This window comes from Crocodylus porosus, unplaced genomic scaffold (genome assembly GCF_001723895.1).
Source record: "Crocodylus porosus isolate Cpor-Errol unplaced genomic scaffold, CroPor_comp1, whole genome shotgun sequence".
Lineage (NCBI taxonomy): Eukaryota > Metazoa > Chordata > Crocodylia > Crocodylidae > Crocodylus > Crocodylus porosus.
In genome coordinates this window covers 15,084,230-15,098,226 of record NW_017728926.1, presented here as the reverse complement: position 1 = coordinate 15,098,226, position 13,997 = coordinate 15,084,230, and the positions used below count along the sequence as shown (strand labels likewise).

Genomic DNA, 13,997 nt, shown 5'->3' with positions numbered 1-13,997 from the left:
ACCCTTTACCTGAGATGTCAAAGTGCTTCAGGAGTATTAGCCAGCGAAAGATCACATTGCTTCTGCAAGGCAAGGAAATATTGCTTTCATTCCACACCGGCCCAGGGAAATCACCCCTGTCCCACAAGAGCAAGGGCTGCAAGGGTGACCCGAGTGATCTGTTTCAAGTGACAAAGCAAGTCGCTGTGGCATGGCCAGTAACAGAGCCCAGGTATCCTGATCCCCAGCTCCAAAGCTTAGACATCATTGCCGCTCGCATGACTGAAGTGCACTATAAGACCTATGAGCCCATCCCTCCATCTGGCTGCAGCCACCTGACGTCATTCAAAACAAGGGAAGAAGAGCAGCTCTTTTGTATTCAGTGCCACACACAGTAACAACACCTACAAGTGTCCTAAGAAAAAGCTCTGGTGATCCTATTTGCTGAAGTGAAATGAAAATCCATTTAACACTGGGCAGAAAGACAGTTTGTTGCTCCAGTCTGAATTAGGGCCTCTGTCTGTCTCCCCTTGGAATCATTCATTCATTCATGCTTCTTGCCCATCACAAACCCAAAAGTGGGGTTTCTTACCAATGCTATCGATACTACCTTGCGTACATATAGCACCTTTCAGCCCGAAGTCCATAACAGACTTACACTGAAATGCAAACTCTGCAGATACTACTTTACCAGCCTCTAGTGCTGGGGTGAGACCAGCAGCCACTGGACGGCATGCAGCAACGCTAAAGCAAGAGCTCGGAGGAACCGGAGCAGAAGATGCATTTGGTGTGACCACAGGACAGCAAAAGGAAGCATAATGTGATTACCCAGAGTCAGTCAGCAATTACACGTACTGGAATTACCATCAGGACAGCCAAGCCATCAACCAGTGCAATGTAATGAACACAGCTGGCCAAGGCACTGGTGATGAGCTTGCTGCTAGGGCCATGTTGGATCCCTGATGCAAGATGCAGGACTAGTGAGAGAGTCCTTCCACATGAAACAGGTTTTATCCACTCTCAAGGTTTCTCAAACACTTGCCCAGGCAGACCCTGTTCAGTACCAGACTAGTGCAAGTAACTACAGGAACACACCTTACTTCTTGTTGGACAGTCCCTCAGACTGATATCAGCTGGATGTGGCTCCCTGTGCCAAGAGATGGCAGCTTAAAGGGCACAGACAGAGAGACTGATGTATGAATGCCCAGCCTCTCTGTAAGCTGTGTCCTCCCAGCCATCTCTAGTTGATATGCCTGCATTTTCTGGACACTGGCCTGTATCCCTGTGGAAAGGCTCAAGCCTTGGCAACTGGGGAAAGCCTATTGCTAATGCAGACTAGACCTGTTTAAAAATGGATGAAGCATGTTTAAATTCAGTATTAAGCAGCCAATAAATATTCAACCGTGATGAATATTTTACACTGTTAATAAGGAACTATACCCAGAAGGCTCAAATGTTATTAAACTCTGAGGTTGTATTGCTGGGGGGGAGAAAGAGGGAGGATTACCAGTGATGAGAGGGTTGGTTTGGGGGCTGGGAAAGCTGTCACATGGTGACTTGCTCCAGACAAACACATGGAAGTGCAAAAATGGTAAATGTGCTGAAGCAGGCACACCACAGCTCCCCAGGGTTTCCTGTAGTCTCTGCTCTGTGCAGAAGTGTCTTCCTCAAGCAGCAATGTTTGCCACCCACCAACATCAGGACATAGGGCGGGTTCTTCTCTGAAGCCAGGCATTGATAGAAGAGTGATAGTTTGAGCCTCACCTGCAAGGGCCTGCAGCCCCTGGTTCAGTCTGAGGAAGCCCTAAGGGATACATTAGGGGACACTTACGGGCCTTTTGCAGAGATGCTAAATTATGAGGGCAGAGATGTGCATTGGTCATACCCCTCCCTGTCTCTGGCCTGCCCAGGGAGGACCAAGGACTGCTGTGGGAGCAGAGACGACTTGGCAGAGTTATTTCTGTGGCTGTCCCTTTGAGCTGAAGGGACGCTGGGCCTTGCCTTCCCTTTTAGCTACCCTCACTGAATTCATGGCTTGTACAGTAGTCATGCCTGTGCAGAGGAACCTCCCCTTCCAAGGCCACCTACCTAGAGCTGGGGCTGTGTTGTAGTTAGTGAGGTTCACCACCTTCTTCACCGGCTCGCTCACAGAGACCCGGAAGATCCTGCGTTCGTGCAGGCCACAGTAGTGATGGTGGAGGTGGCAGGAGTACGTGCCCTCGTCCGCATTCTCCAGGGCTGAGATCCTCAGCGAGAAGTCGCCCAGGGCAAAGGCAGTCTCGGTGATGTTCATCCTCTGTTGGATGAAGAGCGGCCCATAGGAACGGCCCTCGCCGGAGGCGTACAGGTCAATGAGGCGGTCGGCTCGGTCATGTGGGACCCCCGGGGGCTGCCTGTCCCAGTGGACAACCTGCTGCTCCTCCTCGCTGTGTCGCTCGGTCCAGATATGGTCCCGGTTGACGCAGGAGAGCACCACTGTGCTGCCCCGCAGGGCCACAAGCACCTCCTTCTCACCATCCCAATAATTCTTCACTGCCTTGGCTGCAGGAACAACATAGGGGGCAGCCAGGTGAATACACTGCAGCTCTACTTCACCTACACGCAGCCCTGCATGTGCGCCCTCACTTTCATTTTATCCCCCTGCCCCCAGTAATACGGCAGCCTCCCTGTCATCCAGTGCACTCTTATAGCACCTTCCCACCAAGGATCTCAATGGGCTTCACAAGCTCAGAGGCAAAATGACTCTCTCAAAGTCAGACCAGGTTGGGTGTGGGTGTGGAAGTGCTAGGAGCTGAAGCCAGGTTGCCTACTAGGCCAGTGGACTATCCTCGGGGCCATCCTACCTCCCTTGTAGCTAGCAGTCCATGCCTAGCTCTACAAAGACAGAGGGCTGTTCTCCCTCCAGAGACCAAGTATGGGTTAAGAATAATAGCCTTCAGCCTCAATGTGCTGCATCCCAATTCTCCAAATGCCTTATGCAGTTTCCTTCCAGGAAATGCTTTGCTGCCCACAAATGCCCTAATTACTGGAGAAGCTGCAGGATCACTGCTTTGTGCTCTGTTCTTACTGATAAGCAGATGGGGACTCATGGAGGCAGACTGAAATCAAGAAAAACTTGGGTACTGAACATAAGAAATGATGCAGTCCCTTCTGTATCCCATCCCCTTGCCTCTTGTAAGGTTGATAAAAGCACTAAGTGCTTTGCTGCCTCCTTATCATAGGCAGGTTCATCTTTCCTGCTGCTCTATCCTGACAAGGTGGAGGCTAGCAGGAAAGGAGGGTGGGCATCTCCATCTCAACCACTGAGGTCAAGCAAGGTCCTGTCAGCGACCGCTCCCAGGAACTTTGCTGTCTAGCCTGGATGCAAGGCACGCTCGCTAGCAGGGGGTTCCCTCGTCACAGCGGAGTGGTAACTTTGGAGACCATGGTGCCAGACAGGTCTTTTGGGCCAGACTTGCTGTTGCTGAGGAGGTTTCTCTAATGGTGGGTTGGGGCAGAAACAGGCCAGGGAGTTAATCCGGGGTGGGGTGGGCAGCAGGCAGGGGGTCCATCATAAGCATTTAATATAATAGGTCACTTTAATGGTTTGGTGTGAGCCCAGTAAGCCAGGAGATGGGCTCATGGATAAATGCTTCTAATAAAATGGAAGGCTGGGACATAGGAAGATGCTGCAGTGAGCATGGATGGCTCCTGATGTACAGCAATGTGTTCACTTGCTGCAAGGATGTCCCAATCCAGCAGGGCCTGCCACATGGGTAGAACCCTGCCTCTTGTGTGAATCCCTGCTCCTCATGTCAATGACACAGCAGCAGGAGCAGAGATCCCCCTGCCCAAAGTGCTGGGCTGGACTGGGACTAAGTGGGCAATACGCATGGCATAGGCCTCTTGGTACCCAGAGTTTTTGCCGGACCAAGGCCCCCTGCAGCAAGGAAACAAAACCCGTCTCCTACATCAGCATATGCACCTTTACCTTTCTTGGTGATGTCCAGCTGGATTTTCACAGTCTTATACAGGTGGCAGTAGTGATGGTGGAGGTTGCAGGAGTAGATGCCTTTGTCACTCTCAGCGAGATCTAGCACAGAAGGATGGGAAAACAACTGTTACCATCAAGCTGACAGTTGGTTTAGGTTGTTTATGCACACTAACTTAAATTAGGTTAAACAGGGTCTGGTACAATGAACCGTCCTTGTCAGGCGCACTAACGGTCACCTGTATTTGAGTGACAATTGTGGAGGAAGTGGTACAGAGTGACTAAGGCCTCATACTGCAGCTCCAGAGGCCTGAAAGCCCCTGCAAGAAACCAAGTGCACGTGGTAGCATAGATGGGCCAACTGGTACTGTCAGTCCACAAAGCTAGTTAGCTCACTGGAATGGTACAGACTAAACTGCACTGCTTTGGTTCAGGATTAGTGCATGTGGTGCAGCACGGCAGGTTTGAGGGCCTCACTGCCAGGCAGGGAAAGTCTGCAGAGTGCACGTAGCCTAAGACTCTCAGAGCGGTTGCAAGAGGAGTTTCTGTTTTAAAATCCTTCACGTGTGGTCTAGAAACCTATGTCTCAAATGATATCATCAGGCTGACATCCCTATTGGAGAGGCTCAGCGAAACAACAGCTCTCATGGACAGACCCATTCGCTCATGGAGCTGAGCTCTTGCAGAAGCAAAAGGGAAAGAGATGGCTTTGGTTCCTGGTACCTTTGATCACCAGTGAGAAGTTGCCATCTGTGAACGCGTTCTCAGGCATGAATATCCTCCCTTTGTTGTAGGAGCTGTACACTCGCTGCTCCCCAGCTGAGTACATATCACACAGCCTCTCTGACTTGTAATCTCCATAATAGTTGCTGTACAGGTCCCAGTGGACCACGCGCTGGCGGTCGTTCAGACGGTCCTGGGTCCAGACCATGCGGTAACTCTTGCAAGGCAGGACAGTCTGGGACCCCGCTGGGGCACTGATGTTTGTCACAGAGACCACAACGCTTTCTGGGTTTGATAAGTCAGCTGGGACTGTGAGGCAGGATAGGAGAAAGAGAAAGAGGTGTGATAGGATCATAGGAAAGCAGGGCTGGAAGGGACCTCACAAGGTCACATAGTTCCCCCTACTCAAGGCAGGATCATCCCTTACGGGGTATTTGTTTTAGGGTGGGGAAGCAGGATGTCCTTTACAGATTTTAAGGCAACATCAGTCTTAGCAAAGTAGGCTTCTGATGCACTGATGTGCTTCTAAAGCCCCTCCTGACTCCATATTTGCCTCTCCCCTATTCCCTTGTTTGTTCTAATTCTCTCTTCGCCGACTTAACTTCCCTTCTTGTTATCTTCAGTAAGCAGGGCCCTCTTCCACCACAGCCTGCCGTACAGCTTAACATCAGGCCCACGGTCTGAAGAACTGCATGCTTACATTTGTGCCTGCTAATTCCCACTTGAGTGCTTCAACAAAGGCCCCGACTTTCGGAAGTGCTGAGCATTTGCAGATCTTCCCCATTCCCTTCCTCCTCCCCCACTGGAAAGCATGATTTTCAAATGGCGTCTAAATTTAGCCCAAAGCATTCTGCCAGCTTCCCAATACCAGAAGGTTCAGAGATCCTTAATGAGAACTGTCTGAACAACATCTAAATGAATCACAGTAAAAATCAAGCCCCGGTCTGGTCCCCCGTTGTAGGGAAGCACAGATGCTTCACAGAGAGAACTCTAGCCCACGGTTTACACCTATGACTTATCTGATTTCTCTGCCCTTCTTACTCCTAACCTCCAGTTGTACAAAGTGGCCTTTCCTCTGCATGGGGCTGAGATCCTGCTCCCGATGAAGTCCACAGTAAAACCCCAATGCAGAGTTGGTCCCAACACTTCTAATGATCAAAACCATACGGCGGAATAGAAGGATGTCACTTACCGGAGTACAAATGAACAACCGACCCTGTTTAAAAGAGAAGAAAAACTGTTATTCACAAAACAAATAGCTGAAACGTCTTATCCAGAAGCCATCACTCCTCCTTATTACAACCTCCCTTCATTTCTTCTTCATTTGTACTGTAAAGTAATGCGTGGCACCAAAGCTCTCCCAGCCAGGCTGGGCCACCCTGTGCCGTGTGCTATACAAATGAATCGATGACAGTCCCGGACCCAAAAGAACTAAAACAAGACAAGAGCAACAAAAGAATCAGCAAGTTGCAGTAAATGCATGAGACAAGATCACAACGATGAGAGAATTTGGCCTTGATTTTCCCAAATAACAGGACACGCCAGAGTAAACGAGGAGGGAGTTTACCATATTCCTACACTTTGCTCATAGCACATGAAGCCCCAGCAATCTCCTGCCTTCCCATCTTGTTCATTTCCTGTATGCCCTTTTGTTCAATATACCCATCCCCTGGTCTCTGTGCTAGTCAAAAGGAATAAACTGGAAGCGTACTACCGACCTGCTCACCTCGTTTGTGGCCACACTGTTCCCACCAGATGCCCGCTAGGCCATTTGCTCAGTAGAAGAGAAACAGGGATTGATTCCTGTTCATTCATTCACCTCTTAAAGCCCACCCTTCATAATCCAGCTAACTCTTCCCCTTGAACAGTCGTACAGAAAGAGGTACTCACTTACCTGCATACCTTAATTCTGTAGATTAAAAAAGAAATCTAATCAGGAAGACACACAATCATTATTAATTACAGCAGGTTACTTTGGATCACCCTGAACCGATGCAACTGTTCCATCTGCTCACTTCTTTACAGTATTAGTGGAGCTAAACGGCTGAAACGTCGTACCTTTTCTTCCAGCAGTTACACCAGCTCAACTCTATTCACACTGGCATAGGAATGGACAGACAAAACACATCCGTTCAGCGGATGCAGGCTACTAAGCAGTAAGTCATAGACCCCAACCCTTCTAAAATGCTCTGTTGGTATATTTGTTCACAGCCCATATAAGCAGTGAACCAATGCATCTCAAAGGGAACCAACAGGTGCAGTGCAGCCGCTGAGGTCTAATCCTCTGAGGTGAAGGCACTGGGATGAGAGAACATTCATGATCAGGCCCTAAATGTGCATCTAAGATAGGGTGAAGTTACGCGTTACACTTAGATCATATTAAATCTGTGAAACGTGAAGCACTGGTAAAATTAGTCTGTGCTACAAGCAGCTCCATGTCAAGGGTTATTCCTGTTTCTTGCCTTCACAGTTCTGACTTGCCACTACGGGGGAGGGCAAGGGTGTGGGTAGGAGCCAAGATACCTGGGCTCTACCCCTGCTCTGGGTATAGGGAGCCCTGGGAACAGTGCATTCTGGGATGCTGGAGGACTGCAGATTGCTTGTTTTATCTCTATGGAGCTGACCCTAACACGAGCAGGGTAGCATGGCCCAGAGTTAACCCTCCCCTCAAGTGGCATAACTCTGAGATACTCAGAGGGTGCTAAGCATGAGTTAATGAGCTTCCGTGTGCAGATGTTTGCATTTTTAGTGCCCTTGGTATGGCCTAGGTGTAATGGGGAACTTCATCCTTCCTTACTTCTATTTCTGCAACTTAGAGAAAAGATATGACTTCAGAGATGACCTGCAGTGATTCTCCTTTAGCTCAAAAGATGGAGACCAAGGTGTTCAGAGTGGAATGGCTAGGGATCGTGATCTCACAGGATCATCGGCTTTTCTGAAGCATTTACTAGGCCTTCCATCCTGGGGCAGCCGCAGGCGCCCTTTCAGCTGTAGTCTGCTCAAGTGTTGTTTCCCAGCTGTAGATTTACATAATGAAAGCCTCACAGCTCAGGGCTATAATCAGTCCCTTCCTGGGACTATCCCCTGGGCCCTCACACCACAAAGAACTGCTTTAAACAGCAGAAAAAGACCATCCCCTGAAAAAGTTCCTCTACTGGTACCAAGACAGCAGCTCCATCACCAAAAGCAGTGGCAGGAAAACCAGCAAAGGCAAGCTGCTGGTAGTTGCTGGCATAGCTGTCAGTGCAGTGCACAGACCTGCTCTGCACAGGGTTAGACAAGACAGCAGTTGAAAGCTCCCACGGATGGGAGGTCTCAGGAAAAGGTGCCAGGAGAAGGCATGTCCAAGGCATGTCTGGCAAGAGAGGGATCATAACAGAACTGGAATACGACTACCAGCTTGGGATTTCTCCACTCGTTCCAGATGTTTAGGGTACTCTGCAGTGCCACACTCGCTATGTAATAGATAATGAGGCCTTTGGTTATGGTAAGAATGTAGTCTGCTTGGGTGCGGCCCTTGCGGCCGATCATTTGGAGCTGGAGAGGTCCCTGGGATCACACATGAGGCACCCAATGTCCTCATTGGTCTCAATGTCCTTACTGATCCCCATTCTCTGATGTGAGGGGGAAAAGTCCCACCCTTCTCACAAGCGGTCAGTAGGAGTGTGCGACTCAACCATGGCCCTATGGGCCAGGTTCAGCAAGGGGCTCCACTGGAAAAGTGGATTAGCAAAGGCATTTAGCAGCCAGGAGGTGCTGGGTGGCTCGTGGAATTAGCAGTAGAGTATGGAGCCTTTGCTTCCTAGGACACCAGTTTAAATCCTTCTCAGGACTGTGCTCTTTGCTGGCTGTGTGAAAAGTTCGATAATTTCACATTTATTCCTTCCTAGCAGGCCCCCCACTTTGTTCTCCCAGCTGAGACGCATGAACTTGGACACTCAACTCCCATCCCGTTTCCTTCAGGTCAGAGTTGATCCAGGGAAGGCTGCATAGCCACTGTACTGGGCACGGGGTCAAAAGATGCCTGGCCTCCCAGACTATGAATCTGGCCCCTCTCAGGAGAGCTAGCAGCACCAGTGCTCGAGTCGACTCGATTAGACGACTCCTGTGAGTCCACAGAAGGCAAAGCTGATATTAAGGAGAGCAAGGATCCTCTGGACAAGCACCATATCCATAGTGCAGACACCTGTCCCACTTCAGACTTAGCGGCTGCCTCCATTCAGGGAACAAACCTTCCCAAATTGGGAGCATGCCCTTGAAAATCTCCACCCCCTCCCCCTTGTATATCCAGTACTGATGCAGCACAGACTTTCAGAGCATGGGCAGCCTTCTCAGCCCACACGACTCAGACCCACAGGATCTGAGATATGAACTTCTTGAGATATGAACACATGCTTTGCTGACGGGCCCAAAACCTCCTGCCTTTTACGTAGGATGGCCCAGGGAGGTCTACAGACATTGTAAATTGAAAGTAGGATTCAGGCTGAGAACACAATATCATTCTTTGTAACCATCTGTTAATCATTCAACCCCAGAATGGGTTACAGCAAAAAAATCACTTGCTTTGTCCTACTCATGCCATGGGCACAATACCCACCGGACAAAAGCTGCATTTTTCTCTTCAGCCCTGGAATTTACTCATTGCAACAGGGAATACATTAATTCCAAAATGACACTTTTTTAATCACGCCCACAGAATATATGTTTATTAAAATAAACCGCTCTTACGCCTTCCGTCATCCAACAAAGGACTGGCAATGATATCATGGCAGAAAAATGGTCGGATGTTTGCATGGCAACTGTTGACTCGGAAAGTCTCCAAGTGGAAGTCACCCTGCTACACTTACAGCTGCAGTTTTACAGAGAGGACAAACCCCTTGGAAAAGTGTTGGTGTATCCTGACGCACTAGAAAAGAAAAGGACACCACATTCCCAAAAAGAAAGAGCAGCCCCTTCACTGGAGGCCCAAAGCCATGGATTATGAAGCACCTGATGATACCCAAGATAAGACTATGGCTCTTCATTTTGGGCAGCCAGGGCACAAACACAGCTTAAGGCAAGAACTATATGACACTTCAGAGCACCTTCTGCCTGGGCTTCTCAACTTGCTCTCAAGACATGGATAAAGTAAACCTCATTCTCCCTGCAAGGATCATTTTCACCAAACTGAGGCACAAAGGTTAAATCCTCAATCCACGTTCACTCTGTGGACTGGGCAAATCTCTTAAGCCCTAGGTCTATGCTGCATGACCGGACCACACTCTAATTAGTGTGACGGTCCTAAATTTACATCACAACCTCACCAGAAGTCTGGGTGAACTGACGGGCTGAACAGAAGTTAGACCTAGATAGACTTCAGCCATGCACTGCAACGGCCACCATTGATCTTGGTCCTTGTGAGAGAGACCGGGTGCAGCACTGGGAGAGACCAGTGCTCCCAGAGTTGCGATGAGTGGCCAGCCATTGAAGCCAACAGGGTTGACATATAACATGCAATGGGGCAACTGGGTTCTGCCACAGCAGGTGCGAGGGGGCATCATGGCATCCCACTGTGTCACGAGGTGATACTCTCAGGTACTGGGGGGCACTGCAAGGCTGATGTATCGGGATGCACTGCTGCTCACACCACGGCAAGAGAAGTGACCTCATGCCAGGGCGGCGCAGGAATGTGTGTCTCTGGGGAGAAGGGCTACAAGTTGGCTCGCTGTGTAACCAGGGCTTTTCGCACCTCATTTTACTGCTCATTAACTGGGATTGATTGGGTGCGGCAGGAATATCCTTTCATGGCCGAGCAACAGGAATGCATTTACTTTTCCCTTTTCCTCTTTCAACTTAATGTAAAAAACATGGAGGCCAAATGCAGCTCTATAAATCTGACAGCTGACAAAGACATCCAGCTAAGCTTTCCAAACCAGGAAAACCTCCCTGTGCTCCAGCCAGTGGCCTGCCCCATGCCTGAGCTAAGAATAGCGCAGCCCCCCAGCTCTGGATTATTTTATTATGCCGGGTTTACCTAGTGGCATGATAAGGACCACCCAAGCCCTGACTCTCAGCTCTATCCACAAGGGCCTTTTGCCAGGACGGGCTCTTAGTCTTGTCAGCAGGCCACGTGCATTTCTGCAGCACGCTTCAGAACGTGGCTGTTCTGTGAAACAAGGCTGCGGTGTCCTGGTGTCTGTAATGCGAGAGCAACAGCTTCTGGGGGAAAAGTCCCCATCAGCTTCCCTTTAGTTCCCCTACTAAAGCCCCTTAGGAGTGCTCCTTAGAGGGAAGGCAGCAGCCAGGGCTAGTGCTTGCATAGGACTCCCCGGTCCACTCCCCAGCTCTATCACTCACACACTCAAGTCATTTCACCTCTGTGCCTCAGTTTCCCCATCTGCAAAGCAGACACTCGTGCCTTGGTAGCATCACTTTTAACCTTATTTATACTGATTTGCTGGGAGGGGGGACCACTGACACCAAGTTCCAGCCACTGAGTACAGATGCAGTCAAAGACATTAGGCTAAATTAAGGTACCTGTGCTGAGCTCAGCACCAGATGTAGGATAGAAAAAGAGAAGGGTGACTTCATGCCAGCTTTGCATTCCCAGTCTGATTTTGGGGGGTGGTTCTGGACTGCCCTCACCACGTGAAAAGCTAGAGCAGCACGAGGGTCTTCCTTAACCAATCCCTGGTGCCAGGCAGCCATTGAGACAGGTGACAATCACTGAAGAACATCTGGGGAAATGGGGAATACAGAGCTTTTACTTTAGCTTTATGGTGAGCCAGTCCCCAGGGACTAGTGATGGCTACAGTGCAACCCCTTTCCACTGAGAGAGTTTGCATGCTGGAGGCCACTGTCCTGTGACATCCAGGGCCAAGCTGGCTACTGACTCCGGGAGATGGAAGAGCAGAGCCGATTGCACTGGCTTCCCTCGATGCCTTGCGGACCTAACACAGACATCAAGTTATTGTCGAGCACAAATGTAGAGGAGGCTCAGCTGTAAACCAGAGTTTGGCTTAGAAACCCACAGAATCTGGAAAGTCTCTGGACCATCATTTGTCAGGAAGAGACAAGAATTCAAGCAACTGAGCTCCAAGCGTCCTGGACACAAATTGGCAGTTAAAGGGAGGAAAAAAACCCAGCCCTTTTCTCTCCTCTGGGCCTTCTGCCTCCAGACCTCGCTCTGCTGTGTGTGACCTCAATTGCACTCAGCAAATGGGCTCTCTCCCCAAATCCTGCTTTCTCCAGTTATTGTTTATTTAGCACAGAAGACGTCAAGTACAATCTGGTAAATCACGGCACGGGTGAAGCCAGCAGCCCTTGGAATCAGACAGGCTACAGACTCAGGACATTTACACACATTCAGGGAGCCTGCTCTGACACACCATGTTGGAGCAGATTCAATTAACTGAGTCTGCAGGAGCACACAAATTGTCACGCTCCGGCAGCCTCGTGCATCACGTGTATCCGTGGCGCAGCGCATCTCTGCACTGAGAAAATGGCAGCGGTGAGCTTTGAAATAAAACATGTTTGATGTGCTTCAGTTCAAAGCGCCCCACCACCATTTTATCAGAACGGGGATGCGCTGCACTGCTGGTACGCATGACACATGAGCACTTTTAATTAGCGTGGCTTGCTAATTAAAAGTGCTCAGTGCCGCATCGGGACCACATGTAAAAATGCCCAGCCTAGGAACACAAGCCAGGCCAGCAAAGGGCAGAGCCCAGTGTGTAGGCATGCCCTGTCTTTGGAAAACAAAGATTTCCCAAGCTGGCCTGGGGCACAAGCCACAATATCCAGAGCCCCAGGAGAGATCAGGGGTGTTTGGATTTCAGTATAATCCATTTGCAAAGTGCAGGCTGGGATGGAGTTGTGGACCCTGATGCTTTCCATCCTTTCCAAAAAGACAAACAATACAGAGTTGATTTTTCTTTTAGTCTCTAGTATTTAGCAATGATTTGAAAGAGGCTTTTTTACACAGTAATGAAGAGTTCTAGGTCCCAGATCCAGGTTGAGAGGGCAGTGTGAAAGGAGGCAGGAAGCCAAAAACAGGAGGAAACTAGAACAGGCAGTGAGGACAGACATGTGGGCAGGATACAATGAGAACAGCAAGGCCAAATGAGACAAGGGTGTAAGCAAGAACAGCGCTGTTCTTCATGGTACAGCACCCCCTACCCAAGGTAGTCCAAAATCATGAGCCACACTCTTGAAAGTCATGAGATTGTCTTAGAGTCAGGGGTTTTGGGGGTGGGGGGTAGTATTTTGCCTTGTACCTTCTGACCCCTTAGGGAGCATTTAGGTTACCTTTACCAGCTCTTTCCTAAAGCCATGGAAGCCAGAAACTTACTTTTAAAACATGAAAGCTGAGACTTATCGTGAGTCCTATCGTATGAACCTCAAGGAGCTGGGGCTCTAAGGACACCACTAAATATCGTGAGTGTTGGTAACCTACACGAGAGCAACAGAAGCTGGAACTTAATGAGGTTTGTTTAGCAATTCTGGAAAGCAGAGATATTCTGCAAGTACAGCCTGCTAATCCAGCATCACCCACTCCAGCCATCCAACTCGCACGAGAAAGGCGCACACATTTATGAAGCTGGCTTCTAAACAAGCAAAATAATAAATGTACAGGTCTTTATACTCACTCTGGCTTGAAGGGGTCATGTTTCCCAGCTTTGCTTTGTAACTGTGGGTCTAGAAACATGTTTTCCTTTTGGAACATTAATATTCTGCTATAAATGCAGGACTCCAGAAGCTAAGGGCCGAAGCCACGCACCGTGAGAATAGGCAACAGTGGATATACTACAGTCTGCAATTTGGAATCTGACCTTTCACGAATGAGGGCAACCCCTGGGACCCCTGCAGCTATACCTCGTGTCCTAACATAACAGGGGCAGTCCCAAAAATGAGGGGCAACTGGCTGGGAGGCCTATATGGTGCTTCTACTCTTAGGCCAAGAAGAAACCGGGCAAACAAGGAGCAAGAGGCCAAGTCTCTGAAACACATGCCTTGCCCTCGTCTCTTTTGTGGGGGGTAAGTAAGGTTGCTATTGTTTCACCTACCTGATTGCATAAAGAAGCTTAATAGTTTCTCTAAATCTTTACTGAAAGCATGGGGCAGTTATAGGTTGGTTTAATAAGAATATTAAACCAATCTGTAACAAGACAGGCGACATTTAGGTTGGAGATTAGGAAGACCTTTCTGACTATGAGACTGGTCAAGCAGCTGAACAGGCGACCTAGAGTAGTTTTGGAATCTCCCCCCCCGGAAATGGCCAAGGGCAGGTTAGACAGACATTTGCCTGGGATGGTAGAGAAGTAGTCAGCTGTGTTAGTCTAAAGTC

The 13,997-nt window shown here is 49.3% G+C and overlaps 1 protein-coding gene across 1 annotated transcript in view; it reads right to left on the bottom strand.

Annotated features, from left to right (window-relative positions):
* The window catches only part of MXRA8 (matrix remodeling associated 8), a 31,897-nt gene that overhangs the window by 13,846 nt on the left and 4,054 nt on the right, over nucleotides 1-13,997 (bottom strand). Inside the window, exons 2-5 of the mRNA XM_019541575.1 lie at nucleotides 5,865-5,888; nucleotides 4,673-4,981; nucleotides 3,950-4,051; nucleotides 2,068-2,520 (exon numbers count right to left, since the gene is read on the bottom strand). Coding sequence (XP_019397120.1) covers nucleotides 2,068-2,520; nucleotides 3,950-4,051; nucleotides 4,673-4,981; nucleotides 5,865-5,888 — 888 coding nt within the window. The remainder of the gene's footprint in view (nucleotides 1-2,067; nucleotides 2,521-3,949; nucleotides 4,052-4,672; nucleotides 4,982-5,864; nucleotides 5,889-13,997) is intronic.